Genomic DNA, 24,533 nt, shown 5'->3' on the forward strand with positions numbered 1-24,533 from the left:
AGTGAGATGTGTTCCTCAAATGCTGGTTATGCTAGCAGTGAAATTGTCATTTGGACAGATTCAGGACCTCTGGTTAGCCAGGGTGTTGCAGAAAGTGTTGTTAACTGTTGTTTTCTCTCTCCTGTGAATAGTGTTATTCTGCCAAGAGTTGCTGTAATGGCCCAAGTTGGTTGGCCCTCAGTTAGAAGGTAATGTTATCAAGAGATCATCTGCTGGGGTAGTAGTCATGGGATATAAGTTTGCTGTAAGTTGTTCAGTGAAAGTATTCTAATTTCTCAGGTGATGGGTGGGGCCATAAGTTTCCAAGTGTTTATGTCTTTTGTGCTAGGCTACCAGGGCAGGTAGAGAAATACCATCAGGTTGGCGCAGGGTTAGGTGGGTCTGAGCTCAGACTCTCCTTGGGCAGGGCTTGCCATGGACACTGGGAGAAATGGCGAAGAATGGTTCCCAGGCCAATGGGATTATTATCCAGAAGGGAGTATGGTTGCTTCTGCTATGCAGGAGAGTTTGCCAGGGCAGTTGAGGATAGCTGGTAGTGAAAGGCCTCACTCATCCCATGCAGTTGGTGAGGCCGGTTTCACTTCAGCAGTGCCCCACTAACAGCACCAAGTTTAAATCCAGGCAGCCTGTGCACAGAACTCAGATCTGCCCCAGGCCATAAACATTCCCAATGATAAAGCAAGCATGGTTTTCAGGCCACATCCCTCTCTCTCTGCTCACAATGCTGTACATCCCATGCCTGCTCTCATATCTGCTGCCATTCATGTCCATCCCCCAACCCAGATTCTGTTTAAGGAAGTTCATGCACACTCAGAACTATTACAAAATTCAGTTGTAAGCTTATTTTACCATGTTACTGCTCTGCAATTTTGCTGGCTGCCTTCCCCATAGGACCCTATGAAATATAGTCAGGAATGGTTTCCCTGGGCTCAAGCTGGAGAATGGAAATGCCTACAAGGCTCTTCCCACCTCCGCTTCTACTTTCATATTTTGCACTTTTTCCTAAATCCATTCCAGCTCCAGGTAAGGTTAAAGCCTTCTGTTATCTCAATTTTCAGATTCCCCAGAGGGGTTGTGTGTTTGGAGGAAGGTTATTGCCCTCTCACACTTTGGGAAGTCAGTTTTTCACCATATTATGAAATTTGCAGTGGAGTACTGCTTCTTTCAAATGATCTGTGAAGTATTTTGGTTTTCCTGGAATGCTACTTTGGTGGTTTATGGAACAAAAGGTCAAAGTGTGAACCTCCACACACTATTCTGATCATCCAAGTGGGAGATGCATACTAGTGCTCCCTCCTGTCTACCATCTTGGCTGGGAAGCCCTTAATCACAAATTCTTTTGGAGTCACAAATTTCCCTTTGGAAAATTATCATATAAAAGCAAAAATACAAAATATATATGTTATATCAGTCTGTTTGTGTTGCTATAGAGGAATACCTGAGTCTGTGTAATCTATAAAGACAGACTTATTTGCCTCATGATCCTGCAGGCTATATAAGAAACATGGCACTAAGGGGTGGGGCTAAGATGGTTGACAAGAAGCAATGATGATCAGAGGCTTCCATTGAAAAGAACCAAAATACTGTGTGAATCCTGCACTGGCAACTAAGGTGTCCAGTTCTGTCATCAAGACTGACTAGGTGGTTGGCATGACCCAAGAAGAAGAAGGAAGAGTAGTATGATGTGGTGGCTCACCCGAGAGCCACATGGGCCAGGGAAGCCCACATCCCCCAGTCAAGGGAAGCGGTGAGTGAGCATGCTACCCAGCCTGGGAAAACATGCTTTTTTCACAGAACTGTCCAACTCATGGATAGAAAGATCCCACTCAAGCCCACACCGCCAGAGCCTGGGATTCAAACCACAGACTCATGCAGATTCTCAACAGCCACTAAACTAGAATCTGCTTAAGCCTGCCAAGTTTCTGGGTGGAGGGGTGGCCATTACCACAGCTGTGACTGCTTGCTGTCTAAGCCATCTGAGATCCTTGGGAGAGGAGCAGCAGCCAACACTAGGACTGCTACCTTCCTGAAACACTAAGTTCCCAGTATGGAGAAAGGATGGCAGCCATATCTATAGCTACAGGCCACACTTTTCCCCTGCGGGAGCCAGGGAGGCTGGAAGGATTGGTCCCAAGAGGTATTCCCCACAGCCCAACACACTGACTGTGACAGTCTGTGGCCAGAGTGCCTCTTCAGGCCTGAAGCTGACCTGTCCCTCCTCACTGGGCAGGGCCTCCCGGCAGGAACTCCAAAACCTCCTGCCAAATGCTCAGGGACAGAAATCTGATTTCCTTGGGTCTGGGCTTTTGGGGGTTGGGTGGCTGTAGTCTCTGTGGACCAGCAGACTTAGTCTTTCCTCCTGCTACTTCTGACGAACCTGGAAAGCCCAGATAAGTGGGTTTCCCCTAGTGCAGTACACACCCTCCACCAAGGGAGTGCCAAAGTGCTTTGTTAAATGGGTCCTATTCTCTGTGTCATCCAACTAAGTGAGACCCTCCAACAGAGATCGTCAGACATCCTATACAGGAGCATTCCTAGTGACATCAGGTGGGTGCTCCTTGAGGTCACAGACGTGAGAGGAAAGAGCAGGAACACATCTTTGCTGTTCTACAGCTTCCTTGAGTAACAGCAGCAGGCACAGGAGTGAACCAGATGAATAGTGCCTGAAGTGAACTCCCAGCAAGCCATAACAGCCCCAAAGAGGAGGGCTCTGACCACTGAAAGACAGACAAACAAACAAACAGAAAGCAACAATAACAGCACCAACAGCAACAAAAAGTTCCAACAAAAACATCATCCAAGGGTCAGCAGCCTCAAAACTGAAATGAGATGAACTCACGAAGATGAAAAAGAATCAGAAAAAAAAAAAAATGCTGAAAACCCAAAAGTCCAGAGTGCCTCTTCTCTTCCAAATGATTGCAACACCTGTCCAGCAAGGGTGTAGAACTGGATGGAGGATGAGATGGATGAATTGACAGAAGTAGGATTTAGAAGGTGAGTAATAAAAAACTCTGCTGACCTAAATGAGCATGTTGTAACCCAATGAAAACAAGCTAAGAACCTTAATAAAAGGCTAAAGAAGCTGCTAACTAGAGTAACCAGTTTAGAGAGGAACATATATGACCTGATGGAGCTGAAAAACACAGCATGAGAACTTCGTGAAACATGCAAAAGTATCAATATTTGAATCAAACAAGCAGAAGGAAGAATATCAGAGCTCGAAGACCATCTTGCTGAAACAAGGCAGGCAGGAAAGATTAGAGGAAAAAAAATGAAAAGAAATGAACAAAATCTCTGGGAAATATGAGGCTACATAAGAAAGATGAAACCTATGATTGATTGGACTACCTGAAAGAGATGAGGAGAATGTAACTAAGTTGGAAAACAGACTTCAGGATATATTCCGGGAGTACCTCCCTAACCTAGCAAAACAGGTCAATATTCAAATTCAGAAACTACAAAGAACACCACTAAGATACTCCATGAGAAGGTCAACCCCAAGACACATAACCATCAGATTCTCTATGGTTGAAATAAGGAAAACAATGTTCAGGGCAGCCAGAGAAAAAGGTCAGGTCACCTACAAAGGGAAGTCCATCAGACTAACAGCATAACTCTCAGCAGAAACCCTACAACACAGAAGAGAGTGGAGACCAATATTCAACAGTCTTAAAGAAAAGAATTTTAAATCCAGTATTTCATATCTGGCCAAACTAAGCTTCATAAGTGAATGAGAAATAAAATTCTTTTCAGACAAGCAAAGGATGAGAGACTTCATCACCACCAGGCCTGCCTTGTAAGAGCTCCTGAAAGAAGCACTAAATATGAAAAGAAACAACCAGTACTAGTCACTGCAAAAACACACCAAAATATAAAGACCAATGACACTATGCAAAAACTGTATCAACCAGTAAGCAAAATAATCAGATAGAAAAATTATGACAGGATCAAATTCACATATAACAAGACTAATCTTAAAGGTAAATGGACTAAAAGCTCCAATTAAAAAAAAAAAAAAAGACTGGCAAATTGGACAAAGAGTCAAGACCCATGGGTGTGCTGTATTCAGGAGACCCATCTCACATGCAAAGACGCACATAGGCTCAAAATAAAGAAATGGAGGAAATTTTACCAAGCAAATGGAAAGCAAAAAAAAAAAAAAAAAAAAAAAAAAAAAAAAAGGTGCAAACCTAGCCCAAGAAAAAAACAAATTTAAACCAAAAAAAAGCCAAAAAAAAAAAAAAAAAAAGACAAAGAAGGGCATTACATAATGATAAAATGATCAATTCAATAAGAACAGCTAAGTATCCTAAATATTTATGCACCCAATACAGGAACACCCAGATTTACAAAACAAGTTCTTACAGACCTACAAAGAGACTTAGACTCCCCCACAATAATACTGGGAGACTCACATCCCACTGTCAATATTAGACAGATCAACGAGACAGAAAAATAACAAGGATATTCAGTACTTGAACTCAGTTCTGAATCAAGTGGACCTTATAGACATCTACAGAACCCTCCACTCCAAATCAACAGAATATACATTCTTCTCAGTGCCACATGGAACTTATTCTAAAATTGACCACATAATTGGAAGTAAACCACTCCTCAGCAAATGCAAAATAACTGAAATCGTAACAAAGACTCTCCCAGACCACAGTGCAATAAGAACTCAACATTAAGACACTCACTCAAAACCACATGACTACATGGAAATTGAACCACCTGCTCCTGAATGACTCCTTGGTAAATAATGAAATTAAGGCAAAAATCAAGAAGTCCTTTGAAATCAATGAGAAACAAGAGACAATGTATCAGAATCTCTGGTAAATCACTGTTAAGTGGGAAATGTATAGCACTAAATGCCTACATCAGGAAACTAGAAAGATCTCAAATCGACCTCCTAATATCACAATTAAAAGAGCTAGAGAGGCAAAAGCAAACTAATCCAAAAGCTAGCAGAAGACAAGAAATAACTAGATCAGAGCAGAACTAAAGGAGAGAGAGACATGAAAAACCCTCCAAAAAATTAATGAATCCAGAAGATATTTTTATTTTAAAAAATTAAAATTAGATAGACTACTAGTTGGAGTAATTAAAGAAGAAAGGAGAGAAGAATCAGATAGGCACAATAAAAAATGATAAAGGGGATATCACTACTGATCCCCCATAAATACACACTCAAATAAACTAGAAAATCTAGAGGAAACGGATGTATTCCTGGACATATACACCCACCCAAGACTAAACCAGGAAGAAGTCAAATCCTTGAATAGACAAATAACAAGTTCTGAAATAGAGGCAGTAATTAATAGCCTACCAACCAAAAAAGCTGAGGACCAGACAAATTCACAATTGAATATTACCAGGGGTACAAAAAGAAGCTGGTACCATTTCTTCTGAAACTATTCCAAAAAATAGTTTCTTCTGAAACTATTTTTCAAATAGAAAAAGAGGGACTCCTCACTAACTCATTTTATGAGGTCAGCATCATGCTGATGCCAAAACCTGGAACAAACACAAGAAAAAAAGAAAACATCAGGCCAATATCCCTGATGAACACTGATGCAGAAATCCTCAATAAAATACTGGCAAACCAAATCCAGCAGAACATCAAAAAGTTTATCCACCACAATCAAGGTGGCTTCATTCTTGGAATACAAGGCTGGTTAAAAATATGCAAATCAATAAAAGTAATCCATAACATAAACAGAAATAATGAAAAAAATCACATGATTATTTAAGTAGATGCAGAAAAGACCCCTCTATAAAATTCAGCATCTCTTTATGAAAAAAACTCTCAATAAACTAGATATTGATAGAACATATTTCAAAATGATAAGAACTGTTTATGACAAACTCACAGCCAGTATCATACTGAATGGGCAAAAGCTGGAAACATTCCCTTTGAAAACCGGCACAAGACTAGGATATTCCCTCTCACCACTTTCTTTTTTTTTTTTTAAACATAGTATTGGAAGTTCTGGTCAGGGCAATCAGGCAAGGGAACAAAAAATAAAAAGTATCCAAATAGGAAAAGAGGAAGTCAAATTGTCTCTGTTTGCAGGTGACATGATTGTATATTTAGAAAACTGCATTGGCCCAGCTTCAAAACTCCATAAGCTGGTAAACAACTTCAGCAAAGTCTCAGCACACAAAACCAATGTGCAAAAATCACAAGCATTCCTATACACCAAAAATCGAAAAGCAGAAAGCCAAATCACAAATGAACTCTCATTCACAATTGCTACAAACAGGATGAAATATCTAGGAATACATCTAACAAAGGATGTGAAGGACTTCTTCAAGGTGAACTACAAACCACTGCTCAAGGAAATAAGAAAGGACACACAAATGGAAAAACATTCCATCCTCATGGATAGAATGAATCAATATCTTTAAAATGACCATACTGCTCAAAGTAATTTATAGATTCCATGCTATTCCCATCAAACTACCATTGACATTCTTCACAGAATTAAAAAAAAAAAAAAACTCCTTTATATTTCATAGGGAACAAAAACAAGCCCATATAGCCAAGACAATCCTAAGCAAAAAACCAAAAATGAAACAAAGCTGGAAGCATCATGCTACCAAACTTCAAACTATACCATAAAGTTACAGTAACCAAAACAGCATGTTATGGGTACCAAAGCAGACATATAAACCAATGGAATAGAACAGAGACCTCAGAAATATCACCACACATCTACAAACATCTGATTTTCAACAAACTTGACAAAAATTAGCAATGCAAAAAGAATTCCTTATTTAACAAATGATGCTGGGAAAACTGGCTGGCCATATGCAGAAAACTGAAACCGGACCCCTGCCCTACACATTATACAAAAGTTAACTCAAGATAGATTAAAGACTTAAATGTAAAATGTAAAACCATAAATACCCTAGAAGAAAACCTAGGCAAAACCATTCAGGACATAGGCATTGGAAAAAAGTTCCTGACAAAATGCCAGAAGAAATTGCAACAAAAGCCAAAATTGACAGATGAAATACAATTAAACTAAAGAGCTTCTGCACAGCAAAAGAAACTATCATCAGAGTGAACAAGCAACCTACAGAATGGGAGAAAATTTTTGCAATCTGCCCATTTGACAAAGGTCTAATCTCCAGAATCTACAAATAACTTAAACAAATTTACAAGAAAAAAAGAAACAATCCTGTCAAGAAGTAGGCAAAGGCTATCAACAGACACTTCTCAAAAGAAGACATTTATACAGCCAACAAACATGAAAAAAGCTCATCACTGATAATTAGAAAAATGCAAGTCAAAGCCACAATGAGATACAATATCATGCCAGTCAGAATGGCGATTATTAAAAAGTCAAGAAAAAGCAGATGCTGAAGAGGCTGTGGAGAAATAGAAACGCTTTCACACTGTTGGTTGGAATGTAAATTATTTAAAGCATTGTGGAAGTCAGTGTGACAATTCCTCAAGGATCTACAACCAGAAATATCATTTGACCCAGCAATCCCATTACTGGGTATATACCCAAAGGATTATAAATCATCCTACTATAAAGACACATGCACACACATGTTTATTGCAGCACTATTTACAATTGCAAAGACATGGAACCAACACAAAGGCCCATCAATGATAGACTGGATAAAGAAAATGTGGTACATATACACCATGAAATACTACACAGCCATAAAAAGGAATGAGATCATGTCCTTTGCAGGGACATGTATGAAGCTGGAAGTCATCATCCTCAGCAAGCTAACACAGGAACAGAAAACCAAACACTGCATGTTCTTACTCATAAGTGGGAACTGAAATATGAGAACACATGGATACAGGGAGGGGAAAAACACACACCAAGATCAGTCAGGAGGCTGGGGTTTAGGGGAGGGAGAGCTTTAGGACAAATAGCTAATGTATGTGGGGCTTAAAACCTAGATGACAGGTTGATAGGTGCAGCAAACCACCATGGCACACGTATACCTATGTAACAAATCTACATATTCTACACTTGTATCCCAGAACTTAAAGTAAAATTTAAAAAAAAAAAGAAGAAAAAGCATGGCACAGTATCTGCTCCTGGGCGACAGTTTCAACCATCTTCCACTCATGGCAAATGATAAAGCAGAGCTAGGGTGTGCATATATCACATGGTAAGAGAGGGGGCAAGAGAGATGCAGAAGGTACCAGGCTCTTTTGAACAACCAGTTCTTGAGGGAACGCTCTATTTGGAACAAATAGAATGAGAACTCACTCAGCACAGTGAAAATTGCAGCAAACCATTCATAAGGCATCTGCCCCCATGACCCAACCACCTGCCATCAGGCTCTACCTCTAACCTTGAGGATCAAATTTCAATATGAAATTTGCCAGGCCCAGCCAAACCATATTCAAACAATAGAATTTTACCCCTGGACCCCAAATCTTTTGTTATTTTCACACACAAAATACAATTCTCCATTCCCAATAGTCCCTAAATGTTTTAATTTGTTCCAGCACCCACAAAAAAGCATGAAGTCCAGTGTCTTCTTTGAGACTCAAAGCAAGTTCCTTACAGCTGTGCACCTGTAATACCATAAACAATTTATGCACCTGCCAGATACAGTGATGCTACAGGCATTTGGGGAACACTCTCATTCCAAAAGGAAGAAATCAGCCAAAGGAAAAGGGTGTTGGACCTAGGCAAGTTTGAAGCTTAGCAGGGCAGACATTAACCCTTAAAGCTCACATATACTCTCCTTTGACTCCATCTCTCACATCCCGAGCACACTCATGTGAGGGGTGGACACACAAGGCCTTGGGCAGCCCACCACACTGCTTTGCTGAGTAGAGCCCACATGGCTGTTCTCATAAGTTGGAGTCTAATGCCCATGGATTTTCCAGGCTGACATTGTACTCTACAGGTGACTATAATTCTGAGGTTCTTGTGGTAGACCTGTTCCTATGTCTTTACTAGGCAGTGCCCCAATACCCAGACATGTGGCAGGTTTCTTCCGGGGCATACAGACTTTTCAATACATTCTCTGAAATCTACATGGAAGCTGCCAAGCCTCCACCACTCCTGTATTTTGTGCACCTACACACTTACCGTGTGCAGGCTTACTGTAAATGCTCTCTGAAGAGGCAGCCCAAGAAGTATCTGAAGCAATTTGGGATGAGGCTGGATCTGGAGCTTCTAGGATGCAGGAAGCAGCATCCTGTGATGGGCAGAGGTGCTTAGGACTCGCCCAAAAACCATTCTGTCCTAGTCCTGTGGGCCTGTCATGGGAGGGGTGTCCTGTAAGATTGCTAAAATGTTTAAGGGTTCTTTTTTTCCACTTTCTTGACTCTTAGAACCTGGCTCCCCTTTATTCATGCTAGTCTCTCTAACAAGGGATTTGTCTGCAACACCTTTGTATTCCTCTGCTGAAAACACTCTTACCTTCTCTAACACATAGCTAGCCTGTTAATTTTATAAGAATTTATGCTTAGCATTCTTTTCCATTGTAAATTCCACCTTTGAGCCTTACCTTTGCTCCAGTATTTGATCATAAGTTGTTAAATGCAGCCACACCACTTCTTGATCACTTTGTGCTTATTTGAATCTTCTTTTGCTTTTGCCAATCCAGTTAGTAGCTTATTAATCTTTTCTACCCTTTCAAAAAACTAACTTATGGGTTTTTTTAATGGATTTTTGGACCTCAGTTTTATTCAGGTCTGCTCTAATATTGGGTCTTTTTTTCTTCTGTTAGCTTTGGGGTCAGTTTATTCATGTTTTTCTAGTTCTTTTAAGTGCAACATTAGATTGTTCATTTGAGATATTTCTAACTTCTTAGGCATTTAGTGTTAAACTTTCCTGTTAACTTTGCTTTTGACTGGGTGCAGTGGTATACACTTGTAATCCAAGGACCTTGGCAAGCCAAAGGAGTGTAGAATTGCTTGAGTCCAGGAGTGTTTTTTTTTTTTTTAATAACTTTTATTTTAACTTCAGGAGTACATGTGCAGGTTTATTATATAGGTAAACTTCTGTTATGGGGGTTCGTTGTACAGATTATTTCATCACACAGGTATTAAGCCGAGTACACATCAGTTATTTTTCCTGATCCTCTCCCTCCTCCCACCCTCCATCCTCTGATCAGCCCTGGTGTGTGTTGTTCCCCTCTATGTGTCCATGTGTTCTCAATATTTAGCTCCCACGTATAAGTGAGAACATGTGGTATTTACTTTACTGTTCCTGCATTAATTTGCTAAGAATAATACCCTTCAACTCTATCCATGTTCCTGCAAAGAACAAAATCTTGTTCTTTTTATGGCTGTATAGTGTTCCATGGTGTATATGTACCACATTTTCTTCATGCTGCTTATCACTGATGGGCATTTAGGTGGATTCCATGACTTTGCTATTGTGAATAGTGTTGCAATTAACATATGCATGCATGTGTTTTTATAATAGAATGATCTACATTCCCTTGGATATATACCCAGTAATGAGGTTCAAGAGTTTGAGACCATCGTGGGAAACATAGTAGGATCCTATCTCTAAAAAACATTTTTATAAATTAGCCAGGCGTAATGGTAAATGCCTGTAGTCCTAGCTATTAAGAAGGCTGAGGTAGAATGATCACTTTAGCCTAGGACTTTGAGTCTGCAGTGAGCTGTGGTCATGCCACTGCTCTCCAGCCTGTGTGACAGTGTGAGAACTTTTCTCAAAAACATCACCAAACAAGCATAAATCAAAAACAAACAAACAAACAAAATCCCACCACATTGCTTTTGCTACATTCCAGAGATTTTTGTATTTTATGTATCTGTTTTTATTTATTTATAAGTTTTTTTTGATTCCTACTTTAATTTCATTGCTTAACCAGAAGTCATTCAGGAGTAAGTTGTTCAACTTTCATGTAATTGTGTGATTTTTGAGAGATCTCGGTACTGACTTCTCTTTTATTCCATTGTTGTCTGAGAGTATAATTGGGATAATTCTATTTTTCTTTTCACTTTATGGAGACTTGGTTTATTACTGAGCATGTGCTCGATCTTAGAGTATGTTTTCTATGCAGAAGAGAGAAATGCATATTCTGTGGTTGTTGGGTGGAGTATTCTGTAGATATATATTAGGTCCAATTGGTGAAGGTTCAAAATGAAGTCCAGAATTTCTTTGTTAATTTTCTATCTTGATGATCTGCCCAACACAGTCATTGGCGTGAAATACCTCACTATTATTGTATGACTGTGTAAGTCTTTCATAGGTCTAGAAATACTTGTTTTACAAATGAGGTTGTTCCAACATTTGTTGTGTATGCATCTAGGAAAGTTACTTCTTATTGTTGAATTGGACACTTAATTCTTGGTTACACTTTTTTTAATGGCTGCATAGTATTCCATGGTGTATATGTACCACATTTTATTTATCCAGTATACCACTATACCACTATACCACTGATGAGGATTTAGGTTGAGTCCATATCTTTGCTATTGTGAATAGTGCTACAATGAACATACCAGTGTGTGTGGCTTTTTGATAGAATTATTTATATCCCTTTAGGTATATACCCAATAATGAGATTGGTGGATCAAATGATACTTCTATTTTGAGCTCTGTAAAAATCGCCACATTGCTTTCCACAATGGTTGAACTAATTTACAGTCCCATCAACAGTGCATAAGAATTTCTTTTTTTCTGCAGCTTTGGCAGCATCTGTTAGTTTTTGACTTTTTAACTGATAGCCATTCTGACTGGTGTGAGATAGTATATCATTGTTGTTTTGATTTGCATTTCTCTAATGATCAGTGATATTAAGATTTTTTTTCATATGCTTGTTGGCTGAATGTATGTCTTCTTTTGAAAAGTGTCTGTTTATATCCATTGCCCACTTTTTAATGGCGTTGCTTGTTTTTTTTTTCTTGTAAATTTAAGTTCCTTATAGATGCTTTATATGCATTTGTTGGATACTTAGTCCGCAAATACTTTTTTCCATTCTCTAGGTTGTCTGTTTACTCTGTTGATAGTTTCCTTTGCTGTGCAGAAACTCTTTAGTTTAATTAGATCTCATTTGTCAATTTTTGCTTTTATTGCATTTGCTTTGGGCATCATCATCATAAAATGTTTGTCAGTTTCTATGTCTCGAATGCTATTGCCTAGGTTTTCTTTCAGAGTTTTTATAGTTTTGGGTTCTACAGTTAAGTGTTTAATCCATTTTGAGCTGAATTTTGTACATAGTGTAGGAAGGGGTCCACTTTCAATCTTCTGCATATGGTTAGTCAGTTATCCCAGCACAATTTATTGAATGCGGAGTCCATTCACCCTCGCTTGTTTTTGTCAGCTTTGTCAAAGATCAGATGGTGGTGTACCACATTTTCTTTGTCCATTCTTCTGTTGATGGGCACTTAGATTGTTTCCAAATCTTGGCCATTGTAAACAGTGCTTCAGTAAACATGAGAGTACAGATATCTTTTCATACACTAATTTTCTTTCTTTTTGGTATATATCTTGGGGTGGGATTGCTGGATTTCATGTTACCTCCATTTTTATTTTTTTTGAGGAACTTCTAAACTGTTCTCCATAGTGCTTATACTAATCCACATGCCCAGCACCAGTGTATGAGAGTGTTTTTTTTTTCTAAATGTTACAACCAGCATTTGTTTTCCTGTCTTTTGGATAAGAGCCATTTCAGTTGGGATGAGATAATATCTCACTGAAATTTTCATTTTCATTTTTCTGATTATCAGTGATATTGAGCACATTTTCACATACATGTTAGACATTTGCATGTCCTATTTCAAGAAATGTCTATTCAGATATTTTGCCAATTTCATAATTGGAATATTAGATATTTTTCCAATTGAGTTGTCTCAGCTTTTCATACGTTCTGGTTATTAATCCTATATTAGATGGGTAGTTTGAAAACATACTCAGATTGTGTGAATTGTTTCTTGACTTTGTTTATTATTTCCTTTATTATGCAGCTCTTTGACTTGATGTGATTCAATTTTTCTGTTTTGGCTGTGTTTGCTTGTGCTTGTGCATATTACTCAGGATTTCTTGTCCAGTCCAGTATACTGGAGAATTTCTCCAATGTTTACTTTAAGAATTTTACAGCTGGTGGTCTTAGATTTTAGTCTTTAATTGATTTTGGTGTGATTTTTGTATATGGTTAGAGACACAGGTCTAGTTTTATTCTTCTGGATATGGATATCCAGTTTTCCCAGCACCATTTATTGAAAAGACTATTCTTTCCCCAATGTATGTTTTTGGCACCTTTGTCAAAAATGAGTTCACCGTGGGGGCAGGGCTAAGATAGCTGACTAGAAACAACTCCAGCCAGAGGCTCAGAGACAGAACCCATATCTCCCTGAACCTAAGCACATAGGGGGAGGAGTGGTCGTGGTCTCTGCAAACCAGCAGACTTGGCCTTTCCTCCTAGTAGTTCTGAGGAAACTGGGCAGCCCAGATGAGTGGGTTTCCCCTTAGTGAGGTATAAACCCTATTAAGAAACAGTCAAAGTGCTTTGTTAAATGGGTACTGTTCCCTCTGCCACCCAGAAAGGTGAGACCCCCAACAGGGGTTGTCAGACAGAAGCAATCCTACTGGCATCAGGTTGGTGCCCCTCGAGGACAGAGATCCCAGAAGAAGGGGCAGGTACCCAACTTTGTTGTTCTCCACACTCCTTTAGTGACATCTCCAGGTGCAAGAGCAAACCAGGTGAATAGGCCCTGAAGTGAACCCTCAGCGACCAACAGCAGCCCCACAGAAGAGGAACCTGACAACTGAAAGAAAAACAAACAAACAGAAAGCAACAACAACAGCATCAACAACAAGAGGTCCCCACAAAAACCTCGCCCAAGGGTCAGCAGCCTCACAGATCAAAAGTAGTCAAACTAATGAAGATGAGAGAGAATCAGTGAAAAAAAAACACTGAAAACACACAAAAAACAGACTGCCTCTCATTCTTCAAATGATTGCAGTGTCACTCCAGCAAGGGCACAGAACTGGATGGAGGATAAAATGGATGAATTGACAGAAGTAGTCTTCAGAACATGGGTAATAAAAAACTCCACTGAGTAATGGAGTATGTTCTAGTCCAATGCAAAGAAGCTAAGAACCTTGATAAAAGGTTAGAGTAGCTGATAACTAGAATAACCAGTTTAGAGAGAAACATAAATGATCTGATGGAGCTGAAAATCATAGTATGAGAACTTTGTGAAGCATACACAGGTAACAACTGCCAAAGAAACCAAGCAGAAGAAACAATATCAGAGTTTGAAGCCCACCTTCCTGAAATAAGACATGCAGACAAGATTAGGGAATAAAAGAATAAAAAGGAATGAACAAAGCTTCCAAGAAATATGGGACTTCATAAAAAGACTGAACATATGATTGAGTGGAGTACCTAAAGGAGACAGGGACAATGTAAACAAGCTGGAAAACACACTTCAGAATATTATCCAGGAGAATTTCCCCAGCCTAGCAAGACAGGCCAACATGCACATTCAGGAAATACAGAGAACACCACTAAGATAATCCACGAGAAGATAAACCCTAAGACACAAAATCATGAGATTCTCCAAAGGTGAAATAAAGAAAAAAATATTAAGGACAGCCAGAGAGAAAGACCAGATCATCTACAAAAAGAAGCCCATCAGACTAACAGCTCACCTCTCAGCAGAAACTCTAAAAGATAGAAGAGATTGAGGGCCAATATTAAACATTCTTAAAGAAAATAATTTTGAACCCAGTATTTCATATCCAGCCAAACTAAGCTTCATAAGCAAAGGAGAAATACAACGTTTTATAGATAAGCAAAAGCTGAGGGACTTTGTTACCAACAGACCTGCCTTGAAAGAGCTCCTGAATAAAGCAATAAATATGGAAAGAAAAAAGGCACCAACCACTGAAAAACTACACCAAAAAATAAAGACCAATTACACTATGAAGAAACTGCATCAACTAATGTACAAAATAACCAGATAGCATAATGAAAACAGAATCAAATTCACACATAATAATAATAACCATAAAGGTCAATGTGCTAAATGCCCCATTTAAAAGACAGACTGGAAAACTGGATAAAGAGTCAAGACCCATCAGTGTGCTGTATTCAGGAGACCCATCTCACATGCAAAGACATACATAGGTTGAAAATAAATGGATGGAGGAATATTTACCAAGCATCTGGAAAGCAAAAAGAAGAAAAAGCGGGGGTTGCAATCCTAGTCTCTGACAAAACAGACTTTAACCAACAAAGATAAAAAGATTAAAAAAAGACAAAAAAGGGCATTACATAATGGTAAAGGGAACAATTCAACAAGAAGAGCTCACTATTCTAAATGTATATGCACCCAATACAGGAGCACCCAGATTCATAAAACAAGTTCTTAGAGACCCACAAAGAGATGTAGACTCTGAACAATAATAGAAGGAGACTTTAATACCCCACTGTCAATATTAGACAGATCAATGAGACAGAAGATTAACAAGGATACTGAAAACGTGAACTCAGCTTTGGATCAAGTGGACCTAATAGATATCTACAGAACTTGCCACCCCAAATCAACACATTATACATTCTTCTCAGTGCCACATGGCACTAATTCTAAAATCAACCACATAGTCGGAAGTCAAACACTAATCAGCAAATGCAAAAAAAAAAAAAAACTGAAATAATAACAAACAGTCTCTCAGATCACAACGCAATCAAATTAGAACTCAGGATTTAAAAACTCATGCAAAACCACACAATTACATGGAAATTGAAAAACCTGCTCCTGAATAACTCCTGGGTAAATAATGAAATTGAGGCAGAAATAAGAAAGTTCTTCGAAACCAGTGAGAACCAAGAGACAATGTTAACAGAATCTGTGGGACACAGTTAAAGCAGTGTTAAGAGGGAAATTTATAGCACTAAATACCCACATCAGAAATCTAGAAAGTCTCAAATCAACACCCTAACATCACAATTAAAAGAGCTAGAGATGCAAGAGCAAACTAATCCAAAAGCTAGCAGAAGACAAGAAATAACTAAGTTTGAAACAGAATTAAAGGAGATAGAGACATGAAAAACCCTCTGAAAAATCAATGAATCCAGGAGCTGGTTTTTTTGAAAAAAAAAATAACAAAATAGATAGATTGACAGCTAGACTAATAAAGAAGAAAAAATAGAAGAATCAAGTAGACACAATAAAAAATAGTGAAAGGGATATCACCACTGATCCCACAGAAATACAAACTACTATCAGAGAATACTATAAACAACTCTACACAAATAAACTAGAAAATCTAGAAGAAATGGATAAATTCCTAGACACAGACACTCTCCCAACACTAAACCAGAAAGAAGTCAAATCCCTGAATAGACCAATAACAACTTCTAAAATTGAGGCAGTAATTAATAGCCTACCACCTAAAAAAAGCCCAAGGCAAGACAGACTCACAGCCTTATTTTACCAAAGGTACAAAGAGGAGCTGGTGCCATTCTTTCTGAAACTATTCCAAACAATTGAAAAGGAGAGACTTCTCCTTGACTCAATTTATAAAGCTAGCATTATCCTGATACCAAAAACCATGCAGAGACATAAAAACAACAAAAAACTTCAGGCCAATATTCCTAAAAACCACTGATGTGAAAATCTTCAAAAAAATACTGGCAAACTGAATCCAGCAGCAGATAAAAAACTTATCCACCATGATCAAGTCGGCTTCATCCCTGGGATGGATGGCTGGTTCAACATATGCAAATCAGTGAACATAAGTCATCACAGGAACAGAACCAAAGACAAAAATCACATGATTATCTCAATAGATGCAGAGAAGGCCTTTGATAAAATCCAACATCCTTCATGTTAAAAACTTAATAAACTAGATTTTGATGGAACATATCTCAAAATAATAAGAACTGTTTATGACAAACCTACAGCAATATCATATCGAACGGGCAAAAGCTGGAAGCATTTCCTTTCAAATCCAATAGAGGACAAGGATGCTCTCTCTCACTAATCCTATACAAGATAGTATTGGAAGTTCTGGCCAGAGAGCAGGGAGCAGGCAAGAGAAAGAAATAAAGTGTATTTAAATAAGAAGTAAAATTGTCTCTGTTTGCAGATGACATGATTCTATATTTAGAAAACTCCACTGTCTCAGCTCAAAAATTCCTTAAGCTGATAAGGAATTTCAGCAAAGTCTCAGCATACAAAATCAATGTGCAAAAATCACAAGCATTCCTTTACACCAACAATAGACAAGCAAAGAGCCAAATCATAAATAAATGCCCAATCACAATCGCTATAAAGAGAATAAAATACCTAGAAATACCACTAACAAGGAATGTGAAGGACCTCTTTAGGGAGAACTACAAACCATTGCTCAAGGAAATAAGACAGGACATAAACAAATGGAAAAACATCCTATTGTCATGGATAGAAAGAATCAATATCATGAAAATGGCCATACTGCCTAAAGCAATTTATAGATTCAGTGCTATTACCATCAAACTACCATTGACATACTTCACAGAATTAGAAAAAAACTACTTTAAATTTTATATGAAATCAAAGAAGACCCCATACAGCCAAGACAACACTAAGCAAAACCAACAAAGCTAGAGGCATCACGCTGCCGAACTTCAAACTATACTACAAGGCTATGGTAACAAAAATAGCATGGTACAAGTACCAAAACAGACATACAGACCAATGGAACAGAACAGAGACCACATATGTAACACCATACATCTACAACCATCTAATCTTTGACAAAGATGAAAAATAAAAGAACAAGCAATGGGGAAATTATCTCCTATTCAATAAATGGTGCTGGGATAACTGGCTAGACATATGCAGAAAACTGAAACTGAACCCCTTCCTTACACCTTATACAAAAATTAACTGAAGATGGATTAAAGACTTAAATGTAAAACCCAAAACCACAAAAACCCTAGAAAAAACCTAGACAATACCATTCAGGACACAGGCATGGGCAAAGACTTCATGACAAAATTGCCAAAAGCAATTGCAACAAAAGCCAAAATTGACAAATGGGATCGAATTGAACTGCACAGGACTCTGCACAGGAAAAGCAACTATCATCAGAGTAAACAGGCAACCTACAGAATGGGAGAAAATTTTTGCAATCTACCCATCTGACAAACATCTAATATCCAGAATTTACAAGGAACTTAAACAAAATTACAAGAAAAAAACAAGCAACCCCATCAAAAAGTGGGCAAAGGATATGAACAGACACTTCTCAAAAGAAGATATTTATGTGGACAAAATCAATATGAACAGACACTTCTCAAAAGAAGACATTTATGTGACCAAAACATATATAAAAAAAGCTCAACATCACTGATCATTAAAAAAATGCAAGTCAATAAGTCAATACCACAAGGAGATACCATCTCTCGTCACTCAAAATGATGATTATTAAAAACTCAAGAAACAATAGATGCTGGCGAGGCTGTGGAGAAATAGGAACACTTTTACACTGTTGGTGGGAATGTAATTTAGTTCAACCATTGTGGAAGACAATTTGGTGATTTCTTAAGGATCTACAAACAGAAATACCATTTGATCCAGCAGTCCCATTACTGGGTATATACCGAAAGGAATATAAATCTTTCTACTATAAATACATATGCACATGTATGTTTACTGCAGCACTATTTAGAGTAACAAAGTCATGGAACCAACCCAAATGCCCATCAATGATAGACTGGATAAAGATAATGTGGTATGTATACACCATAAAATACTACACAGCCATAAAAAGGAATGAGATCATGTCCTTTGCAGGGACGTGGATGAAGCTGAAAGCCATCATCTTCAGCAAACTAACACAGGGGCAGAAAACCAAACGCTGCATGATCTCATTCATAAGTGTGAGTTAAACAATGAGAACATGTACATTCATTTGTAAAAACATTGATCTCTTTAGCCTAATTTGACTAAATTCGTGGCCCTGAGCTACCTACTTCAGTACTGAAGAAAGCATCTGGGATGTAGACAATTTCAGAGGTGAGTAACCCCCACATGTGAAGACAGTGGCCTCTGAAAGAATTCCAGGGCATAAGATTACTGAATGTAATGTTCCGTGGAATGTAACAGTATTCATTACCATCAAGAATTTAAGGAAGAATTTCAATTGTAACTGCAGATAGCAACCCTATACAAATCTTTTCTCTTTCCAATGCCCCACTGAAAAATGCAACCATCATAGTCTTCAACTTGGTGACTGAAGTCTAGGATTACAGCTAGGTTTTAGCCCAACTATTTTAGTAGAGCTCTCAGAAAATAAAGCAGCTGACTCACCTCTTCCTGGCTAAAGTGTTTGGATTATGCCTCCCCAAATACACATGTGTGCTGGCATGCATGCACATACATAAACCCTCTGAATAAATAGCTTCTATTCTGATGCGACCATTCCTGCCCTGTGGGGCCACAACAAACTTTGACATACTAAGTGAAGAATAGAAAATACAGTCCTTACTGTCTAGCAACTTTCATCCTCATCTCCCACCCATTCTAGTGCACTCTGGCTCTAGTCACCCTGGAGAGTGGCTGTTACACAAACTTGTAACTACACTCCTCTAGGCCTTTCCTGTTGCTGTTACTTCAGGTTAGAATACTACTAAAACCCTTCCTGTGTATTCATCACTTAGAGTTCAACTTCTTCTTGAGGATTTATTGGAAACTGTCCACAATTTAACATACCCCAGACTAAGCTGTAATTCATTACTTACTTCTGCGTTTGTATCACATGTTAATTGACCCTCCATCAGAGCATCTATTTTATGAGTCATGTTTAATAAATAAGGTTAAAGATCAGATGGTGTGAGAGAAAGTAATATGCTTGAGACTGACAGACCTGAGTGGTCTCTTTCTTTTATTGCTGCTTGACTTTGGACAGGTACATTGACCTCCATGAACCAGTTTCCTCATCTGTAAAATAAGGATCATTAAGAGTAGGACCTAATAGCTAGCATTATATGAATTAGTATGAGGAAAGTGAAAGCACCAGAAACAGTGCCTGCACATAGTCAGTGCTCCATAAGTGTTATCTCTCATTATTATTACCATTGTTTGAACCTACCTCAGAATGTAAGCACCATACAAAAAGGGAAAAATCACTATGTTTGTACTCTGATGTACAGCACTGTGCCTGGCATGTGGCATGTGGTCAGTAAATATCTGTTGAGTGAATGGATGCTTTAACGAGTCTGTAAAATAATTCTCATCGTCAGCGTCCTCCTCCTCCTCCTCCCTTCCTCCACCTTCTGCTCCTCCTTCTCCTCTTTGAATCCCCTACCACCTGATAGCGTGGTGCTTTATGCCCCACAGAAAAACTTCAAGTGGAGGGAGCATCACTGAACGCTCCTCATCCCTTGACCCTTTTGCTATATCTGTTACTCCCTTTCTTGAATTCTCTTCCCTAACAAGTTCAAGTTCAGCAGCAACCATTTCAACCAGCCTAGCCTGCCCTTCAGAGGTGAGGGGGAGGGAATGAGAGGCAAGGAAGACAGGGAATGGGGCGTGGCCACTACGATGCAAAGCCTGACTGCGCCTGCGTAGGTTGTGGCAAACTAACGCTCTGAGGCTTGCAGTAGTTGCTGGCCAGCGCTTGTGTAGAAAGATCGCTCTTCACACCAGATCTCACTTTTGATCCTTCCAGCTCCAGGGTCTCGGGCTTCAGCTTTGTGCCGAGGCACCAACACTGCTACGGTCCTCTCTCCGACTTATCGCTGATCTCACCGTTGCCGCTCCTGTCTCCTGGAACCATGTCTCTGGTAAGCCAGAATGCACGCCGCTGTAACGCAGAGATCACTGCAGATTACAGCGACGGCAGAGGTGAAATACAATCTACCAACGCCTCCGGGCCCCCCACCCCCATGCTAGTCGTTGATGCCCCCCAGTGCCCTCAGGCACCAATCAACCCTCAGTGTGTCAACACTTCCCAGGCCGTTCAGGACGCGAATGACCTGGAAGTCCTGATAGACGAGCAGTCCAGACGTTTGGGGGCGCTCAGGGTCCACGACCCTCTAGAAGACAGGTCGATTGCTTTGGTGAATTTCATGAGAATGAAAAGCCAGAAGGAGGGGTCTATTCAGCAGTCCGAGATGCTGGAGTTTCTCAGAGAGTACTCAGATCAGTTCCCTGAGATCCTCAGACGAGCCTCAGCTCACCTGGACCGGGTCTTTGGGTTGAACCTGAGAGTTATTGATCCACAGGCTGACACATACAATTTAGTCAGCAAACGGGGTTCCCAGATCACCGATAGGATAGCGGAGTCCCTGGACATGCCAAAAGCAAGTCTCCTGGCCCTAGTCCTAGGCCACATCCTCTTGAATGGGAACCGAGCAAGGGAGGCATCCATTTGGGACCTGCTGCTAAAAGTTGATATGTGGGATAAGCCTCAAAGGATCAACAACCTCTTTGGGAACACAAGGAACCTCCTCACCACTGACTTTGTGCACATGCGATTCTTGGAGTACTGGCCAGTGTATGGCACTAATCCCCTCGAATTTGAGTTCTTGTGGGGCTCTAGAGCCCATAGGGAAATCACAAAGATGGAAGCCCTGAAGTTTGTGTCAGATGCCCATGATGAAGAACCCCAGAGCTGGCCAGAAGAATATAACAAGGCCCTGGAAGCTGACAAAACCAAAGAAAGAAGCCTGACTGCTGGCTTAGAGTTCTGGTCGGAGGACACTATGAATGATAAGGCAAATGATTTGGTCCAGTTGGCTATTAGTGTCTCTGAGGAGTTGCTACCTATACATCAGGATGAGCTATTGGCTCACACTGGCAAAGAATTTGAGGATGTGTTCCCAAATATTCTCAATAGAGCTACTCTAATTCTTGATATGTTCTATGGGTTGTCTCTGATTGAGGTTGATACCAGTGAGCACATCTACCTCCTTGTCCAGCAACCAGAATCAGAGGAAGAGCAAGTGATGCTAGAGAGCCTGGAGAGACCCACTCAAGAATATGTAATGCCAATCCTAGGTTTGATATTCTTGATGGGCAACCGTGTCAAAGAGGCCAATGTCTGGAACTTGCTTCGAAGATTTAGTGTGGATGTAGGGAGAAAGCATGCTATCACCTGTAAGCTTATGAGACAGCGCTATCTGGAATGCAGGCCACTGTCCTACTCTAACCCAGTTGAATATGAGCTTCTATGGGGTCCTCGAGCTCACCAGGAAACCACCAAAATGAAAGTCTTGGAGTACATGGCCAGGCTCTACAGAAAGCGACCACAGGACTGGCCAGAACAATATAGGGAGGCTGTGGAAGATGAGGAGGCCAGAGCCAAATCTGAGGCAACTACCATGTTCTTCCTTGGCCCCATGTGAAGTCTAGGGAATATGTATCACTTCAGCTGAGTGGCATCCGTTAAAGATGCCTTGGTAAAATTGTCATTGGGGCTCTAAATTAGAATTCGGGGAGGGCTTGGGTGGGAAGTACACATTGTGCTTGCTGTCTGTGTTCCAATTCTAGTAATATTTCCTTCCTTTTAATATACCCTTGAATTAGGTTAATGATCAATATTTATAAATGGAATTTTTCATTTGCCATCCCTGTCTTGTTTCAGTATAAAAGTTCAGATATCTCTGTAAAATGTATTGATAATATTTACATCTTTGAAATAATCAGTAAAATGGTCTGGTACAGGAGTTAAATAACAATAACACACACACACACAAACACAAAACCACTGATCTGTGATTGCTCTCCCTTTGTGTCTACTGTTGTATACATATATACAACTATATATATAATATATATAACTATATATGTAGTTATATACATATATACAACTCTCTCCATATATATACACATATAACTGTCATTTACCTGTATTTGCAATAAAAGCATAATGAATTAGACACCATGCTTATGCATTCATTTATTCTATAAGCATTTATTAAGCATCTGCCATGCTCTGAGAACAGTGCTGTGTGCTGGGAATATAAGAGTGAAGAAGACCCAGCTGGGCTCCAGGGCTTAAAGGGGAAGGCTCATGGATGTAAACCAGCAATTATATTATGCTATGGAAAGTTGCATAATAGGCATAAGCTCAGAGTTCTATGAGAGTCCACAGGAATAACTCCTGATTTTAAGTGCTGGGAAGGATAGTGGGAAGGTGATGGCATCTAAGAAAGTCTGGGGAAGGTGCGGAGGTGTCAAGCCTGGATGAGTGGGAAATTAGTCAGGAATAGTGGTGGGGAGGATGAAGTGGTATGGAGGGCTGGGGACAAGATGTGCTTAAGTGACATCTATTGTAAGATCTGAGGTTGGGGAGAGGAAGTGAAGGACTGCTAGTGAAGACAGAGGCAGTGTGTAAAGCACCTATGAAGAATTTGAAATAGCTCAGAAAGACAATGACTTTAAAGGAGGAGTAGGAGAAATAAGTCTGTGGCAGAGGTAACAAGGGCCCATATCCTCAGAGTGACTTTTGAGAGCCAACAATGGCCTTGCACCTTCAGTCAGACTGAACAATATACCTGGAGGAACTCTGCAGGGGATCCTCTGCCAATGCAGTTTATTTCAGCACCCAAGCTGTTGAGTGTTTGTATTTAGGCTCTCTTCATTCTGATCCCCCTTACAGCTTCTAACCTGGCTCATAGCTCCCCATAAGCGTTCCCTAGAGAGCCAGCAGGTAACAATTTCTGAGAGGGAGCCCTGGTATAAGAATGAGTGTCATATGGAAAATCACTAATTACAGAGGGAGGGCTGCTGCCTACCAGTAGCGTAGGATCTATATGTCTTCATTTCCTTGCACAGGCAAGCTTTCTGCCTTTTTCATCCATCTAATCACCGGGGACTACTCCCATCTGCTACCTCCTATCAGATGGGAGGGAGTTAGAAGACATTCTTCACATTTTCAACAGCTTCAGGAAGAGAATGACACGATCGTTTCGCTGGAGGAGCGGCAGGGAGAAGGAAGATATGCCCTTTTGTATCCAAAGTCTGGCCGGCTGAGATGCAGAAGCCTAATTAGAGCTGTCGACTTAGGGATGCCACTGCGCAGGCGCACTCCGCGGTTGCTAGGGCAATACAGCCCAGTCTCAGTGATCTTCCCATCAGTAGCATTCCAAAGTCTGAATGCTAAGGGCAGGGCTTCTAGCGACGAGAAAATGAGTAATTGGAGAGTCCGATCTGAAAGGGTTCTTGAAAATGGGGTGGAGTGGGGTTGTCAGGCGGGAGAGTATCCAACTCAAAATCTGGGACCTTGGAGCAGAGTCTTGCTTGTGTGCTAAACAGCAATTCTCTCATTCTTAACCCGTACATGCTTGTGAGACGGGAGAGGGGATGGAAGCAAGCACGTTAAGTTGCCAAGATTTTTTTACTCTGACTTTTTGGATTGGTGCAATTTCTGGGTTCACAAACATGTCAGCTCTTCTGGGGGGCTCCAGTAAAGAGAGACAGAAATCTGCCACAGGGAACGTGTAGCATCTAGACAACAATGATCAATGTAATGCTGCCAATTGTTTTAATACTAAATATGCTCCAGGCACTGTGCTGGGTTCTTCACATTCTTAGATCTAATCTTTCCACCATTTCTCTAAGAAGC

The 24,533-nt window shown here is 39.9% G+C and overlaps 1 protein-coding gene across 1 annotated transcript; it reads left to right on the forward strand.

Moving 5' to 3' along the window:
* Positions 1 to 20,570: 20,570 nt before the first annotated feature.
* On the forward strand, positions 20,571 to 22,376 carry MAGEE2 (MAGE family member E2). The gene has a single exon (XM_023202527.1). It carries the CDS (start codon positions 20,740 to 20,742, stop codon positions 22,309 to 22,311), a length of 1,572 nt encoding a protein of 523 aa, XP_023058295.1. The 5' UTR covers positions 20,571 to 20,739; the 3' UTR covers positions 22,312 to 22,376.
* The last annotated feature ends 2,157 nt before the right edge of the window (positions 22,377 to 24,533 follow it).

Source organism: Piliocolobus tephrosceles, chromosome 12, assembly GCF_002776525.5.
Source record: "Piliocolobus tephrosceles isolate RC106 chromosome 12, ASM277652v3, whole genome shotgun sequence".
Lineage (NCBI taxonomy): Eukaryota > Metazoa > Chordata > Mammalia > Primates > Cercopithecidae > Piliocolobus > Piliocolobus tephrosceles.